The sequence below is a fragment of the Rhipicephalus microplus genome, chromosome X, assembly GCF_043290135.1.
Source record: "Rhipicephalus microplus isolate Deutch F79 chromosome X, USDA_Rmic, whole genome shotgun sequence".
NCBI classification, from domain to species: domain Eukaryota; kingdom Metazoa; phylum Arthropoda; class Arachnida; order Ixodida; family Ixodidae; genus Rhipicephalus; species Rhipicephalus microplus.
The window spans coordinates 134,980,950-134,999,293 of record NC_134710.1 but is presented as its reverse complement, the minus strand read 5'-3'; the positions used below and the strand labels follow the sequence as shown (position 1 = coordinate 134,999,293).

At 42.2% G+C, this 18,344-nt stretch overlaps 2 protein-coding genes across 2 annotated transcripts in view; one reads left to right on the top strand and one right to left on the bottom strand.

The window, feature by feature from the left end:
* LOC142775773 (uncharacterized) overlaps positions 1-11,069 on the bottom strand; it is a 23,793-nt gene extending 12,724 nt beyond the window's left edge. The window contains exon 1 of the mRNA XM_075877788.1: positions 11,007-11,069. The gene's annotated coding sequence lies outside the window, so the exon portion shown is untranslated. The remainder of the gene's footprint in view (positions 1-11,006) is intronic.
* Positions 998-18,344, top strand: LOC142761753 (complement C4-B-like). Its single transcript, XM_075877787.1, has 7 exons — positions 998-1,150; positions 4,681-4,875; positions 13,889-14,020; positions 14,881-14,923; positions 16,974-17,058; positions 17,804-17,909; positions 18,025-18,344. The coding sequence occupies exons 3-7, from the start codon at positions 14,003-14,005 to the stop codon at positions 18,283-18,285; spliced, it is 513 nt and encodes a 170-aa protein (XP_075733902.1). The 5' UTR covers positions 998-1,150; positions 4,681-4,875; positions 13,889-14,002; the 3' UTR covers positions 18,286-18,344.

Below are 18,344 nucleotides of genomic sequence, written 5' to 3'. Positions count from 1 at the left end.
GTAAAAGAAATCAAATTTTTTCCAAAGTGATTCCTTGAAAAAAAAAAGCTTGCTTCTACGCTGACGTAGGCACGTCGTCAGCAAAATTTATTTTCTGGTTTAAGGCCTTAGACGTTTTATTAATATATTTACTAAAATGGCGTCTCACTCTACATTTATTGGTTTTCCGAGCGAGTAGTTTCCCCTTGCTTCCTTCTTACTTACTCAGAATTACAGCTCATGTGGCATTAGAAAATTTAGTTGTCAGCGCGTTGACGCTCTCGAAGCCGACGACGCTGCCACTGATCCTGCATGCCGAGTTCTTTCCGCTGATGGGAGCGCCAGCTCTTGTAGTGGTGGGCTTCGCTCCATATACAGCACCGCTGTAAAAGGGCTCAGGGGGGGGGGGGGGGGGGGGGCTTCTTGAAACGAAAGAGGGCGAAAAGTGCGGTTAAGTGACGCAGTACCTATTACTCAGACGAGTAGACATCAACCGCGACACTTGGGGAAGAAAAGGGTATATCGATACGCTGAAGGGATCGGAAAGGGCTGCCGCTGTCTTTTTCTGGTGATGGCAAGACTCCCAGGAAGGCACCTAACGATGTACCGACCTTTAGAGGTAGGACAAAAAAAAAGAGTTGTCAGACACGGTAGTACGTTCTGGAGGCTCCAAGATGACCCACTATACAGCTTCTGGAGCATACGACACACCGGAAATAAAAGTTCGAACCCTAGTAAGTAGTTCCTGCCCCATGGGCACATCTTCCGATGGTATAAGATACCATCTCTAATAAAGGCCAACTCCTAAATAACGTTCTTTGTTGTCACTACAGAACAAAAGCTCAAGGTCTTGACCGTGGCTTGTCCACTGTCTATTGCAATTCTCGAGAGCCGGGTCTGACTGTCTCACCGTGTTGCAAGACAGTTTCCATTCATTTGACTTTGTGCGCCAATTGTGAATTCAAGTGTGGCCGGCACGTTTAACCTGGCGGGATTCTTTTTTTTTTTTTCAGGAACTGTTTCGTAGTGGCACCCAATGTCTTCCGAGTGGGGACTAATGAAACGTTCGCGGTCATGGTAGACGGTGGTCCAAAGACAGTGACTGTAACACTCCATACTTCCCGGAGTAGTCCAACGAGTTTCTTTCACTGGTCATCTACCGTCAGCACAGGTAAGTGAACATAAGCTACCCTTGAAGACGATTGCTTACTCAGACAAAAATTTACGCAGAGAATGTACGCAAACGCACACCGTGTTCCCCCCTTTCTTCGATTTCTATTTATTTCAGGTCTTGTCTGAGGAGTCTTGAGACTACTCTTTCTCAAGGCTACTTTGAACTTAAGGCTACACTTTAAGAAGTAAAGAAGAAAAGTTACATCAAGGTTGCATTTTTAGGGGAGCTGTCACAGCCATCCCTCCATTTCGACGGTAACTGTGAAGGGTCGAGTGGTTACACCGCCCCCTCCCCCCATCACGGTTACTCCTAACAGTTGAACCTTCTCAATACTCTTCAAAGGAGCCGCAGTTACTTTCTACGCAAGAAAAAAAGTTCTTGGTTTAGTTAACCAGCATTGTAAGGTCTATACAGGCATGTACAATTGATTTACAGGCATCACGTTCAGAAATGAACTTCAGAAAATTGACAGGAAACACACGAAGTTAAAATTAACGACCATGGAGTCAGCATGCGCGTGCACTAACAACTACGACACCAAGCCCGCCATGCTGCGGCACCGTCTGGAAGGAAACTGTGCTATGTAGGCACCGATAGGTTATTTGCACACGGTGCGTACATTTCTGCAGTTACTCAGAAAAGGGCGCTTCCTTCTCACAAGAGAGGAAAGCGTCTTTGTTGTCGTCTCATGTGCGAACGTTTGCACAGAGTTCGTCCCTTTTCAGGTTAACTGTCCATTTACTCCCGAAAACATTTTAGAGTATACAGTTGCCTCCCGGGGGCCTTTGGCCACCCAGTTCACAACAGATGCAATACAAAATGTAAATGACAATAATAATAGTGAACTATACAAAATGTTAAGCTATACAGAAACAGCGTTCAGCTACACACGTATATTTAGCTATATACACAAACAAAAAATGATGCAAAACTAATAGGGTGATCGGAATGATACAAAATTATGTGCATTGCATTACATGAAACAAGTTACTTCAATATAATTGCTTGTTTTATAAGCAACAAAGAAGATAAATAATACGGTCAGTGTTGAAGAAAAGCAAGAAGAAACACAGAGAGAGAACTTGACTTAAAAAGCACAAATCCCACTCCGGGTGCCTTCCTCAATCAAATTCAAGAGGCAGGGGTTATTGTAAGCTCAACTGGTTCACAGTTGTTACAAAATAAAAGCATAACTGAACCCAGCACTGAGTTATGCATCTTCTAAACTGGCGTTAACAGATAGCTAGGTAAAAAGAGACTTCAGCAGTTATGAGGCCCACACACCAAACATATGCTATATTTATTTTACTGGGTCAGTCCAGCCGGCCATCTCATTACTCAGGAAAGTCGTAATTTGATAACGCGATGCAGTTTTCCACAATTCTTTCGGAGTCTACGTAGGCGACGTTGAACTTTATTGTATTTATACATGTCACTTTCGATGTAGTGTATTCTTTAAGACTTTAGACACTTCGGAAAAATTGGTTGTTTTTGGGTCGCCCATGAAGCATTTGTTTTCTGCCTCAGATATTTTCAGATTAATGTTTCTGGTTTTACGTCCCAAAACCACGAGATATTCATGAGAAACGGCGTAATTGAAGGTTCCAGAGATTTAAACCGTCTGGTGTTCTTTAATGTCCACTGACATCACACACAAAAAAGAGTCCCATCTTTCCAGCTGTATTAATTTCAAACAACAGATTGACTTCTAATATTATCAAAAAGAAAGTATCAAAATATTGATAATGAAAAACAATTGACTCGTAAGACCACCAATGATACTTTACACAAGGTAGACTTTTAAAAATCGAAATACAAGTTTTGAACATAAAGGCCTTGTAGAATAATACTACAGATTTAATCTCAAGTACAAAAGCTATTTACATATATACTAATATATAAGCCCTAGTGTCTATCATGCCACTGCACAAAGAAGTTTCTCGACGTGGTGTATCGAAGGCTTGCTTACTGTGCATTTGCTTTTCTAAAACATGCATCTACACATACTTATTTCTGCGGTTGCATGCATGCCTCTCTCTCTGAAGACTTCTGTATTGAACACGCTGCTGCATGGGCGTAGCCAGGAGGGGTTCTCTTTCAATTGCGCTTGCGTATGTATACACACACGCACACATACAAAACTTACGCGTAAAATATGGTTGAACCATATTCGCCCCCCCCCCCCTTCAAAAAATATTTTTGGGTACGCTCCGCGATAAATTGGCCGATTTACTAGTAGATATCATCTGATCAGGAATGGTTTGGTGCACTTGTGCCGTCTGTACTGAAGTCTGACAAATTGAAGTCATCCATCTTCCATGCCTGTGCTGCTACCATTCACCAGAGATGGAGTTCATGTTCATTTCAATCCCCAAATGTTTGCCGTTCTCGTTGAGCACCCATAAGAGACGTCGTCGTCCCAATGGAAACCACTAGCACTCAATTCCCCAAGTACGAAAAAGCTTTATCCCCCCTCCCCCCTTCGGTGAAAAAAAGGAAACTCAAAAGCGAAACAGATAAAATACTGTCTCTTTTACCCTTTAAATACAGTTGGCGCCAAACTTTGAACTTGAAGGCATAGTTAGCATACTAACGATGAAAATAGGCGTGGTGACAAAAGTGTTACTGGCATTTCGACTGCGTATACGTTGCATTAGCTTGAATAGGCGTAGGTTTTTATTCTATTATGTTTAATATCCTATCGTGAATAAACCAAGTGTTTGTCACCTTTACTACCAGTCCTAGAGGCGGTCTCACCTTCGTCGCTTATTTCTTGAATGTAAGTGTGCAATGTCAGCGCTAAGTGTTCACTCCGCATTTCGATGAAGGCGAAATGGTAGATGCCCGCGAACTGTGCGATGTAGGTGCATGGTAAAGAGCACCATATAAACGAAAATTCTGAAGTCCTCCATGATAATATTGTGGTTTCGGGACATAAAGCCTCACAAAACAAATAAAAAAAGCGTTCATTTTCAACAATCAGCGAAGAATGAACAAAGGACAAGAAAGGAAACAGAGACCTCGTCAGATCAGTGCTGATTGTTGAAGATGAATTACCAACTAGCCCAATATAAAACTTCAATAAGTGTTGCGCATATCAAGATCCAGCTATTGTCGTCTAAACTGTTATCTCCACTGGCGCAATCGAAAACATACAAAATAAAGTGAAATCGCATGATTGCGCTCAATACTCATGCGAGACAAAGAGGAATGGTTGGACGGCTGCCAGGCAAAGCAGTGCAGCAGACTATTGACATATGATATTTCGCTCATATGAACCAACCGAGAGTGTGCAGGCATGACGGGAATCACAGTTCCTACATTGCGAAGTGCGCCAGAAACACGAGAAACGCCAGGAGAGAATAATGCACTCGAATATTTTGAATTTTGAAAGTCTGGTTAGGGGCCCTCTAACGCAGGATAATAACCTTCCACGGCTTATTTAATTACTGCAGTTTTATGCTCCAGCGATACTTAGGAGGGATACATACTGCTGCTGTAACCAAAGCTAAATTTACATTTCGCAGGTTCTCCCCAAATTGCTGACATCATTGTGCGTCAGACTGACGTGACCAATTTGCAGCACGAATGGAAAAGGTTCATGCTGAAAGTTAAGTGCGGCAGTTTATGGACAAAGAGTACTCCAATTCTGATGAGCCCTGCGTCGGGCGAGCATTTTTTTCTTCAGACCGAGAAACCCATCTATCGTCCAGGAGAAAGTGGTAAGTATCGTGTACGCATTATCAATACAGAGAGTGCTTCTTATTGGTACGGATTAATTGTGAAAAAAGTTAAGGCGTGCTAACCCGGGAAGGGAACAAGAAAACGCAAATGGCGTTTGTGCTGCCTTGTTCTTCTATCTTGAGTGTGCGTTTGCAGGTGTTGTCCGGATTTCCTTAGCTTCTTTTATGATAAATCATATACGCATGCTGTGAACTACCCCACAGATACAAGAATCGAGATCATGCAACTGCTTTAAACGAAAACCTTTAGGCTGGAGCAAGACCCGATTTCTATTTTAAATGCAATTAGGCGCAGAAACCTTTTATTTTTATTTTTTTGGCCGTTCTGAAGTTGCGGGACAACATGTGCTCGCAGTGGCACTGACACAATCACTAAACTGCTATGAACGAAGGGTTTGAGACGCAATTTTTTATTTTGTTCAATGCACAACGTAACTTTGATTCAGTGTCCAAAACTCTCTCTTATGAAGGTAGTTCTGAATACTAGTGCAATAAAAAAAAGTATTGCGTTGAGAAATATGCAGAGCTAAATAGTGTCGAACATACATACTTTTTAGGTACTATATCAGATAATTTTTGGTTGTTTTATACCTGTATAATGAAGCTCGCGGCAAGTGCTGTATCAACCTCGCTATTTTCAAAGCATGGTACGAAATAGCATAACTCAAAGATGTAGCTTTGGCGCCTAATGCTTCTTTTTTCGCAATTTGGGATGATTGAATTTTAATGCAGAACATCACACATTTGTACTAATTTTTTTCTGATAAATATAGACGACTGACTAGGACAGGTGCTTTCGTTCAATAGTAACAATAGTTATGAAAATTGTATCATACATGTCAAGCGAAGGTGAAGTAACTGTTCTGCTAAATACAAACAATTGCACAACTGGAAGCTTTACGTTATAAAAGCTTATAACAAGAAAGTACGCTGCATTTCAACTCTATATAGAGACAATGAGTGTTCATCAGTAAAAGGTAACGCAATTTTTTGCAAGTGCATATTGAGTTTTTCACCAGGAGAGGCGCCAAAGTAATTTTGAGTGAAGAAATATTAATTTGGCAGCTCCCAAGTACCTTGGGAATTGATGTTGTGCGAAGTATGTAGACGGATGGTGACTGGGTTGTAATTTTTTTATTGTGTGAGAAGCTACGATGTGTGGCTAAAGATATGTACAAATGCACACATAGATGCACGTTAAACAGCCGCATAGTTTTATATAAGCAGCTGTTGACATCTGCGTAACAAAGCAAACAGCAACATGAATACTAGCAACACCAGAAGTAATAAGCTGATATCACGAGCTCATTCATGCTCGCTTTGTTGGTAGCCCTGGACACTGCTTCATATTTACACTTCAGCGGATGGTGCATAACTACAATTGACGTTAACACGACTTGACGGCTGTATCATTCGACTATATACCTAACGCTTACGAAGTGTGATAGCCAGAATTCTAACCTCAATAGGCGTTCAACAAACATAACAATCTAATTAAAAATCAGTTCTGAGACCAGGCGGGGCTATGTGGTAGAAAACGTGATTTCCACGCAGAATGTTGGAGTTCAATTTCTGCGGGGTCTCTGATTCTTTTCATTTGTTGGGTCGACGCTATCAATGTCGAATTTTTTTAACGCTAACACGTTAAAAATGCCCATGTCTATTCTCGCTATTCCTGGGTAGATATAAGCTGCACATAACTTGCGGCCCGTGCCCGTATACCTGTAGCGCATACCAGCCTACGGGTATGTGCCACTGTCTGGCGGAAAGTGTTTGACGACGTACGCAATGAGATTGTGAAGTGTTTGACGACGTACGCAATGAGATTGTGACATTATTCATTTATGACCAGAGAGTCGTATTCGTCAAACCATCTTACCCTCTCAAACTAGTTCCCAATTGCTCCAAGTTAAGGGTGTGATAGCGAGAGCACGCAAATGTAGACAGACAGACAGACAGACAGACAGACAGACAGACAGACAGACAGACAGACAGACAGACAGACAGACAGACAGACAGACAGACAGACAGACAGACAGACAGACAGACAGACAGACAGACAGACAGACAGACAGACAGACAGACAGACAGACAGATAGATAGATAGATAGATAGATAGATAGATAGATAGATAGATAGATAGATAGATAGATAGATAGATAGATAGATAGATAGATAGATAGATAGATAGATAGATAGATAGATAGATAGATAGATAGATAGATAGATAGATAGATAGATAGATAGATAGATAGATAGATAGATAGATAGATAGATAGATAGATAGATAGATAGATAGATAGATAGATAGATAGATAGATAGATAGATAGATAGATAGATAGATAGATAGATAGATAGATAGATAGATAGATAGATAGATAGATAGATAGATAGATAGATAGATAGATAGATAGATAGATAGATAGATAGATAGATAGATAGATAGATAGATAGATAGATAGATAGATCTATCTATCTATCTATCTATCGACGCCACCATGTGATCATTCTCGGCATCGCTCTACGCTGCCGACGCGGGACGCCAATGGCCAACTTTCTCATTTTATGGGGAATCTAATGCTTTAACCTTAAACTATTTAAGTTTGTTACAGCGTGGTTAATAGCAATAATCAGCCAAAGTGATCAAAATAATGGGGGTAAAAAGCACTCCTTCTCTTTTTCCTGGACACTTTCACCAAATTTTCCTTCTATTTGCCGAAGTTGTGCTGTGAGTTGACACTCACAGCACAGCTCGGAAAACAGAACAGCGAAACACGTAGCCCAACCAATAGGAACTGTACAATGCGTGCCCTCCGGTCACCACCACTGACAGGACATTATACCCGATTAGGCAGCACTGCACGATCGAAAGTATGAATATCGCTCACGAGCGGCAAACCACAAGAGCGTATCTCTAATCAAAAGGGCGTGAACTTTACCACGCGCCCCACTGCTGGCGTTTCAGTTGAAGCCGATTGTACGTGGAACAAGTGTTGATGTACATTCAACTCACCCAATCTACGCTAACGGTCCGCAATAACCCGCTGGTCGATGAAGCTATCAAGTTTATTTTGTCGGCAAACGTTTTGTGTACTTGACTATTATTGAGAGTGGAGTGTGAATGTTCGTTCGAGGGAAGTCTGTTGACACAACAAAAACTTTCGGGGCCTATGCCGTAACATCGCTTGCACTTCGCTTCCAAAGCTGCGTAGACTTCAACTTTCTTGGCGGAAAGTTGGCACTTTCAACTAAGCTATGACAACGCCATCCAGCACAGTGAGTGGTGCTACTAACTCCGGGGCACGATCCTGACCACAGTGGCTGTGGGAATATATATATAGAACATACGGTAAATGTGGGCATATAAGCTAAATGTGGGCATGTAGAACATACGCTATGTTTTTTCGTCTGTTGCAGCATATTAAAGTCAATCATTTACATACTCAAAGCAATACTCTCGCTAATGATACAAACCATTTTTCGAAAATAAAGCCTGCGGGTCCCTAAGACGTGTACTATGGCAAACAAAAATTAACTTAATAGGTAACTGTGGCTACGAATAAAATGTCTACAAATGTTAATTTTCATGTCTCAATCAAAATATTTAATCAGAAAACAAAGAAATATTTACTCAACTCTGGTCTCTGTTACGTATAACAATTTCACTGCTGTATGCTTAAGAACATTTTATTTTGTTGTACTTGCAAGTGTAGCTGATTTATCTATTTATTATGTAGTAAGTAGTTATATTGTTTTGTTAACTGTCGTCAGACTGTACAATGGAGCCTAGGTCTGTGTAAGGCACCCCAGCTTCTAGCCCCGGCTTTCTCCTTTGTATGAAAGGAAAATAAACTTGACTTCACTTCAAAAAAATAAATTTCCAAATAATATATAATGTTGACAGCCATGTGAAGGAGTGAGTGCCACTTGAAGAAAATGCAGCTAGCATACTCAAGGAACGCAATTTGACGTGGGCGAACCGTAACGGAAGTGCTATAGTTAGCGCCTAGTAGATGACAAAAGCCGAATATCCACCGCTACATCAGCGAACGGTTCGCAGCACTGCCACCGGTGGAGAACGAGGCGAATGCACTATACACTACATGACTATGCTAGAAGAGCTCTGGGGTAGGAGCCAGTTGGTTGAGGTACATAGTTAAAATTTTAATTTTCAGCACGCTGCTAAGAAACGTCATGTTTCGTCATGATTTCGTAGAATAAACAGTTGCTAGATTGTGCCTATTTTATTCCTTGAAGTTCTATCTAAGTTGCCTTTCACTTCCTAGCAGTGCACTGAAAATTTTCACTGTGGCTCTGCTATGCTTAGTTTTGCCTGCTTCACACCGTGCTTGGCTATGCTATGTCTCACTCTCACTCCTCATCATTTCTTTCTTCAAACCCTCACATATCTCATTCTCACCTTCACTTTCCTTTCCCGCCCCTGGCTCTACCATATTATCAATGGTTGCCTGTGTGATGCTAAGTAATGAAATGACACGACAGCAGATAATACTACAGCCTGGGCCCCTTAAGTGATCTGCACTTAGAGCTCCATGGCGGTAACATTGTTTACGTAAAAGTGTGTTTTGAAGAGCATTTCGACACGAGAACATTTTTCTAATAATTTTTCTTTGCTTCAGCTTCTAGTCCTCAACCATGAGATCTGTAAGCTTTCTTTTTCGGAAAGAAATAATTTATTGGCAAAATACTGACGCTAGTTTGAACATTGTCAAACGCAGAGTCGAATGCAATGTACACGCAAATACGTAGGTACAGTTTTATGTAAGTGCAGGACAATGGGTGAAAGAGGGGGGAGAAGAGTGTCAGTTGTGGCAGTATTGGGCAACATACAATGAATTTTGAAACTTTGAAATTGGACACTTCATGCCAAAACATTAAACGTCATAATTGTCGAGTGGAGCACCTACCATTATCATGACAAGAAAGAAGGCCTGAGTAAACAAGATGAGACTTCTTTTTACACCTCCCAAACAAGCTCTCGAATTCGTACAGAAGGTCTTGACATGACTCATAACGTTTACATTTTGCAGATGTCATAGCGCTGAGCACCACGCAGCCACTCCATTTTGAAAACACACACACACACACACATACACACACACACACACACACACACACACTCCTGGGAACCCTGATTGTCATGCAGCAGAACAGCAAGAGCTGACGCGGGGTTATCGTAAACGTGTTTCGTTTGGTGCACCTCGGTGATGAGTGGTTCATGGTGAGGGTGTAGTGGTTATTGGTGGTGAGCCTACGTCCCTTCAGAAGCGGGTTGGGGCGTTTCTGTCGAGATTCAGCTTCCATTAAATAAAGTTCAGGGTCAGCTTGGCGCCGCTGCCGTTTTGCGGCAGCGGCTCAAGCGCGCCGAGTAGCAGGTGCGGATGACTCAGTCTGCTGTTTACCGCTCATATATACCAGTGCGCTCTCATTGATTGTCACTGAAGGAATGCGCGCGTAACCTGGGTTTTTTTTATATTTAAACTCATTGACAGTCACGCATGAAACACACCTCACCCACCACTCGGACTCACACTCACCAATTTATTCGTCTAGAAATGTTCAAGCGGGCTCACTCAAACTCACCAAAACATTCCCTACGTGGCACCACTCAGACTCAAACTCACTGCCTTATCCGTGTCTGAGTGAACCGGAATGAGCGGACTCATGCGTACATGTACTATTAGAAGTTTCGTCCAAGGTGTCAATGCTATTTAACACAGACATCTCGCGTAATCGGGGCTCTACTTGGCGCTTTTGATCTCGTATCTTTAAATATGAGTTATATGTCATCGCGATTCATTAAGGACATTTTTATCGAAAGTGATGACTTAGAGGAGTTGTTTTCACAAGACCTTCCTTTGAAAACGAATGAGAAAGGGTAAAGCCAGCTCCCCCCTTTTTAACTCATGCATCTCTTCAAGTTATTATTGAACTGGCGTATTAACACTACTGCGTTGGTGTGTGAGTAAATACAATTAGTATAAACGGGAGCCAAAAAAAGGCTGATAATAATGCTGAAGCTGAGTAGATGAGACAAGAGGTCAGCATAACAATGTGGAGCTCACTCAGACTCACTCGTGTAACATACCTCGGCTATGGTGGCTAGAAGGAGAGCTGTCAGCATCGTCCCGGCCGCGCCTTGAAAGGAGGCGTGCTGGTATTTTATCTCGCCGTGGAGAGGCGCGCAAGTCGCCACCGTGATCGGTCGAGAGCGCTTGCCAGCCTCTGGCGCGGCACTTTTAGTCGCTTGCTCGTGTGCTCGCAAGTCAGAACGTCTGCGCTTTCCCTATTTGGACTTGTTCGGGATCAATACGTGCAATGTAACCATGCAACAGTGATGAGTAAACAGCAAAGACACTGCTGTGCACCTGGATGCAATGCGGGGTATGCTTCGGCCCACAAACAAGGAAAGAAAGCGTTTCTCTTCTCTGCTCCCGCCGACAATGAACAGAGCAAGACCTCAGAGCGTACAATTCCTCGCGCTGACAAACCACTGGAAAAGAACTGCGTTGTGAGCGAAGCTCTTTTCGACGAAAGATTCATCGTCCGTAACTACAAGCATGTTATCAACGGGTTCTTAGCAACTTGGGAAAAAGCTGTACCTAAGGAGGGTGGGTTCCTGAGTGAATCAACTGCCGAAGGACTACGCGTCATTCTAATCAGCACCCTTTTCATCTGGCACTATGTCACGAAAACATTGGGCTATAAATACTTGATGACGTCTCGCCTCTGCCAAGACGCACTTGAAATCTTTTTGGAAATCTGAAGCAAATGTCTGGCTCGATTGATCACCCTTCACAGACACAACTTTTAATCTCTGTGACTTGCCTCAGTTTTTACAGTTTGGCACAGTCACCCCCAGTGGAAGTTCCGAGCAGCCTTCTATATCCGGACATCCACAATAATTCAATAAAATTGCAAAAGAAGCTGGATGAGCTGCTAGATGTGGGGCGCTTCAATAATAAAGTTCATGAAATTATTGTTGCTTGCGAAGCCCTCCCTGACTACACTGATCTCATTGGACGCAAAAGTGACTCCCAGATCACTTATTACGTCAGTTCCTATGTGGCCCGGAAGAAAAAGACGAAGTGCAACGAATGTAGCAGGTTGCTGCTTCACTAAGAATTCCAGCTTGCTTCCGGCAGAATCATGCTTTCTGTACCCGTCCGAGTCCTTAGCAGACCTGGTGAAAGCTATGGAAGATGCATTCACCTATTGCTTCAGTTTCAACAAGTTGAAAAGCGACAGCATAGCAGACCTTATCTTTTGCCTGTCTGTGAAGAGATTAAATATGGTCGCCTGTGAACACCATAACCTGGAAGTGACAAATCAGATAATTAGGTTCTTTACACTGACCAGAATGCATTTTCTCTTGCTTGAGAAAATGCGTCCAATCAAAAAGAAGAGAAAAAAAATGAAGCTCTTGAATTTAAAACATCTGACTTACCTGTCACAGTATTAACTCAGCGAGCAAGGTTTTATTTTATGTTATTGTGCACTACTCACACTCTGTTGTTTCTTGGGATTTTACTATTGTCTTGTTCACATTGTTACAAATCCCCCATTAACAACTGTGATATCACTGTCTGGCTGTGTTCACATATGCAGAAATAAATTTTTTTGTGAACTGGTTCGTAACTGTATCTATGTTTGCCAATGAAATTGCAATGTCATGTTCGTATGTATGCCCATTGTATCATCGTATACTTTCTGTTCTCTTTAGTTGCCTTATTCACTTGCTTTAGCTGAGTTTCATATAACTTGCAGTTTTCTTCACCCTAATGCATATGTTGTGTTTATTTTCATGTTTTTCGCTTTCGAGAAAATGAATGTCCTGCTTGTAAAATTAGACCTTTATTGCACGAGTCATAAAAATATAGGTTTGAAAACCGCACGGACTTTGTTTTAGTGTCAAGCTCACGGCAAGTCACTTGATTCTCTATCGTCTAAGCTTCGTAGCTGATATACTACGAAGTGAATAAAAAACACTAGTTTTCAGTGCCAACGCACGCTTTGCAGCACGCCGCCAGAATTGTGGCAGGTAGACTTTGTTACAATCCGCAGGGTAGCATGAAGTGTTTGCAACGAAAAACGACTGATACGTGCGAGGGGAGGCATCTAGAAAACGACCGCAGCGCCGCCGCATCCGGATCAATTCTCGCGCGCTCTCCGGTGCGCCGATGCTGACACCTCTCCTTCTAGCCACCATAACTCGGCCTTAATTAAGGCTCACTTGTACTCGCACTCAGCAATGTTTTCCTCTTGCGGACTTACTCAGACTCAGACTGGCGAAATTTTTGCTGAGACTCACTCGGACTCAAACTTACCGAAATATTACTAACCCGGACTCACTCTGGCTCAAATTCGCGGCTCAATCTGAGTCTTAGTGAGTCGACCCATGAGTGAGTTTGCCAACCTATGATTATTGTTGACACCGCACATCTATTTTCGCATCCAAAATTTTGGACCGCGAGGTCCTTTATTGGCCCTGTATTGGGCATACTGATTATTTGTGATATCGATCATTGTTTTATAACCAAACCACATGGCACAGAAGCTGAAGAAATACATGCCATAGTGACGTTGTGTCTATGGACGAGATCAACGGATTGTATCGCTGCGCTCGTGGCGTCACTGGAGCAGTGAGCGTAAACTTTTATCATAATGGCATGGTTGCTGACGCTAGTGCGTGCACCATCTCGACGGACATCAGTAGACGGCTCGTCTACACTTGTACGCTCTGTGCTCTGGGCGCTTCCTTCGCGTTGAGACGACAAACAGAATAAAACAGCTTCGCCCCCTTGGTCGGCAATGGAACCTTAATACATGATTTTGTAGTGTTACGCGAGATTGGATCCAAAACTTCTCTAGCCGCTATAGCCTTACTTCATATAACATTCAAATTTTTGCTATCGCATTCCTCGCTTCTCTCTTGCGACAAAACGGTGGTTTTTTTTTTTTCTTTTGCAGAATTCCCAGAACTTGATTGTTGAAAGGACAGAATTTCAGCCCCAAAGAGATTTGCTTCTTACACACACCTATCAACTACCAGAACGCACGCTACTTGGAGAATGGTCACTTCTCATGAAGCATGGCTACAATGTATGGGTGACGCTCCTGTTATTTGAAATCACAGTGAATTGAAAAAAAAAGTTGGTCACTAACAAGAAACTGAATGTATGACTTCACCAACCGTGCCTTTTGAAAGGCCTTTGAATTAGCGTTTGCTTGTGTTTGGGTACAGCTTAGGGACTAGATAACAAGTATTTTTTTTCGTAAGTAAATTTTGTCATTGGTCAGCTTCCTTCGACAATTATGTGTAGATTATGAGAGCAGGCTGAACTTTCCTCTTCCGAATTACTATATCACAAAAGGTTTATTGTGGATAGGACCCTGATTGTTGCCAAGATATTTTCTATATCAGGCATCATAGCTCGTCATGCCTTCTTTATTACATAAGATGTAACAATGCACGTTGCTCCCGAACAAACATTAGGTAACGAGTCGGGCTTGTGTGATAAACACTGCAGGTGGCTTAACAGAAATAACACCTTGCTGTCGCTAATGTAAAGCTGCAGCAAGCTTAAAACGAATGCTCCACCGCGTGGTATGAAGCCCTTTGATTGATGCTAGCACCACGGATCTATTTCCGAGATGTTACCCATGCATGCCGACATATTATCCAAGCACACCGAGCTATTATCTCAGCAACAGAGCCCAGCGCTTCGTGGCTGGCATCAGTCGAAGTAATCCAGGTCACGCGCTGGAGCATTCGTGTTAAGCTTGCTGACAACTGTACATTATGTGTATCTAGGCTTAGAAGACGCTGGTAGTGTAGCTTTCCACGTAGACGTCACATGCAAAAATTATCACAGAGCCTATAAACCATAAATATTCATGATACTGGCATACTAAGCTGTTGTTAAACCTTTCCTTTTTCCTCCTTTTATCCATGTATACAGTTTGAGCAGAACGCGACCTCCAAGTTCCTGGTCGATAAATACGGTAAGTTTCGAAAGTAATGTAGACAAATTTTAAATAATGTCATGTTCAATTCATTCTGGTAAATAAATTTTTTTTCATGCTGATTACTTTGCGATGAGGACAAAACAACTCTAGTGCTTCACTTCCTAATTTTTCCACTAAACACTTCATGTAACTTATCAAATGAGACCTTTGGTAGGACAACGTTTACCTGACATGTATATTACCACAGGCGTGTGGACGGAGAGGGTCTCAGAGGGGGTGGCCGCCCCCTTTAGAGCTTGTCCTTGTGCTGCATTGTGATCGTAACGGCCTCAGTGGGAGGGGTCAGGCAGATTAAAGGGGGGGGGGGGTGCAGCGAAACTCTCGCCTCTCCTTTCCTAACAGAGAACTCTGCGCATGCCTATGGATATTACTTCCCAGAAATCTCACTACATTCGCCAACTACTACACCTCTATTGAATTACTAAACACCACCCCTAGTTCTCTTCTGCCAACCAATCCACAGTAGCACAGGCCGTGTCCGTTCTTCAGCCCTGTATGACTCCACTTGTCCTCCTAAGCTCACTGAGCCTTATTATATCCCATTTAACACCCTCTAGTTCCTCAAATAGTACAGCTAGACTTCCCTCACTAGATAATGTTCTAGCGTTAAACGTTGCCAAGCTCAGGCTCCAATGGCGGCCTGTCCCGATCCAGAGATTCTTAGCACCCTCTGCTGCGTTGCAGATCTGACCGCCGTCATGGTCAGTTGCTTCGCAGATGCTGGGGACTGAGGGCCAAAGGTTAATTGCTGTGTTCATGGGAAGTTGTGACCAGGTACTGCACCAGTGTTGCCAATCTTGTTCTGGTGAAGGAGAGCCTTAACGGCAGGTGGTCACAGTGGGACACCACCAGACATTTTTTTTTTCAATGGTTCCTTTTTTCAACGATTAAGTGAATATACAATTGAAAATGGTCCGGCATCGCCATTCGAACGGAATTTAGTCATTGAATGCTAAGCTGATGCGCTACATCTTAGTAGGGGTTCTGTTGCACTTTCTTAGCACTGTCGAATACCACCTCACAACCTATAAGTTCTCAACTTCACATTACTCGTAGCTCCTCTGGTCCCTTTTTAACTGTTTGAACACCGTATTCGAAAAAAACACTTGCACGGCTTCAAGCTTTTTACTTTGCGAGCTTAGTCCAACTTAGGGCTGTGGATGACCATCCTTCTCACGCGTTTATGCTCCCCTTACTTATTTCTGCCTAGCTCAACTTTAACATTATTGGCTTCAAAATGTCCGCACTGTCGAATTTTTGATGATTTTGAGAGGTAGCACTCCTACTTTGCGTTTACTATCAACTGACAAGTTGCGCCCTCCTGTTTTGCGAACTAATCGGTTACATTGTGTTATTTTTACGTTGAGTGTATACGTCGCGGGTGGTTTGAGCGCATGAAAAGTAAACGTGAAAAGATTCTAACTGCTAAAGAATCGACTGGCAGTACCTTTCAGGATGTATCGTATTTTGCTGGAGTTTTGGAGTAGTAATTAAAACTCTGGTAAATAGGCACGGCACCAGACAGGGGTCATCAGTGAAAAATCAGATATACATACTAGTAGTTACAGCTATGGCTAGTCTAATGACGTAGAATAGTGGATGAAAAAGTAGGGACAAAATTATCTTTTGTTCTAGAGAGCGGCGAAAAGCAGGGAACTTCGTACGAAAGTAATGACGAGTTTGCATAACTCGCCGCATAGCGGCAGCTTGAATTTTTAGACCACCGACGCATGCCAATTACTCCAAATACAAAGAAAACGAAAAGAGCTTTTCTTGACCGTTGTTGCGCGTTCATTTGAGAACCTCCAACTTATGATAAATTTTCGATATTAGATGAACAAATACAGATTACTTATTGTAACCAGAAAACACTTGAAATACGTTGTCAAGCGTTTTTTTTTCTTCGTTTATTGTTTTAAAGTTTCTATTATACCTCCTGCTACAGAAATAATACGGCTATTAAATATGGTACAACAATAGCGCACTTGCGTTTAATAAGAAATCTCTTTCTTTTATCACTATACAGTGCTTCCAAGGTTTAAGGTCGATCTGAGCATCCCGGATTATGTATTGAGTAATTTTTCGACATTACCGTGCTCTGTGGCTGCAAGGTAAGGATGCATTTATTAAGGCACGCAACTTTCGTATCTCTCGATTTTGCATATCTTATTAAATACATTGAAACACGAAGAAATATGAATGTACGTTATTCACTATTTCATTCAAGTTTTCCAGCAGTGCTCACATTTTATAATTTTTATTAACCTATGGAACAAGCAATAAATCACAATTTTATCCAAGTTTTCCAGCAGTGCTCACATTTTATTATTCTTTATTAACCTATAGAACAAGCAATATAGCATACCAGAACGTTTTTTATACGAAGGTCGTTGGCGAAGTAGGGTCAACGTCATTAATGCATTATCTAGCAAAGTACTTGGGTAACCATTCTTTTATTAGTTTACGAATTGTCGTTGCGAGAATTCTGTGGCCTTGCCTGCCTCATTAATCTCTTAGTAAGGAATATTGCGGTAAATACATGCCCACTTCGCCACTCATAATGCGCGTAAGTAAGGAGTAAAAGAACAAATAAAGCAAAAAAGTATTCATAAACTTTGAAGCAATCAGTTACCTAATAGCGTATGCACTACAAATATTTTTATTTTATCTAAAACAATATCTGTTGCATTTGCTTGCACTCACGTTTCTGCCCACAATTTGTTTTTTTTTTTACTGCTACTCCTTTGATCCAAATTGAGATTTGGGGGGGGAAGAGGGGGGGATGTTTGTTGAGCTATTCACGCAGAAAAATTTTGTTTTGGAGCTCCTTAATAAATGCCCGAATATTTCTTCCAGCTTCGTGAATAAAAAGCCCGTCGAAGGTGTCGTGCGTTTCACATTTGGGCTACAGGAAGAAGTTGGAGGCGTGCAGTGGTTTTCAAGCAGCTACTCTTCAATGCTTGTAAGAACACAACCACTCGTTAAACCACTGTCTAAAGGCGGAGGTCATTTCAAGTAGTGGCATCGCGTGAACAGCTTGCTTCGTGGTCCATTAAATCACTGCTTCAATTGCACAGCTCGAAGATGGCAAGGCTACGTACAATCTTCTGCGAGAGCAGCACAAACTACCCTTTGGATACCGCTGGGATACACTGTTCGACAGCCATACGCGGTTGGTTGTGAAAGCAACAGTCACCGAGGAAGCTACTGGAGCTAAGGAGTCTGCTCAGAGTAACAAGACGGTTTTTTCTCGGACCCCTTACGTGATTTTGTTGGCGAAGAATCAGCAAAGCTTCAAGCCCGGTCTCAAGATATACATTATCGTGAGTGTGAACTAAGCTTAGCCTTGGTGCCATTTCAACTTGTTTCAACTTGACGTGTACCTGTCGACTTCTTG

Bases quoted from the DNA above. Each gene is read 5' to 3' on its own strand.
- LOC142761753 (XM_075877787.1), top strand. The intron at 17,059-17,803 runs GTAAGGATGCAT...TATTTCTTCCAG, and splicing joins CCGTGCTCTGTGGCTGCAAG to CTTCGTGAATAAAAAGCCCG. The intron at 17,910-18,024 runs GTAAGAACACAA...TCAATTGCACAG, and splicing joins GCAGCTACTCTTCAATGCTT to CTCGAAGATGGCAAGGCTAC.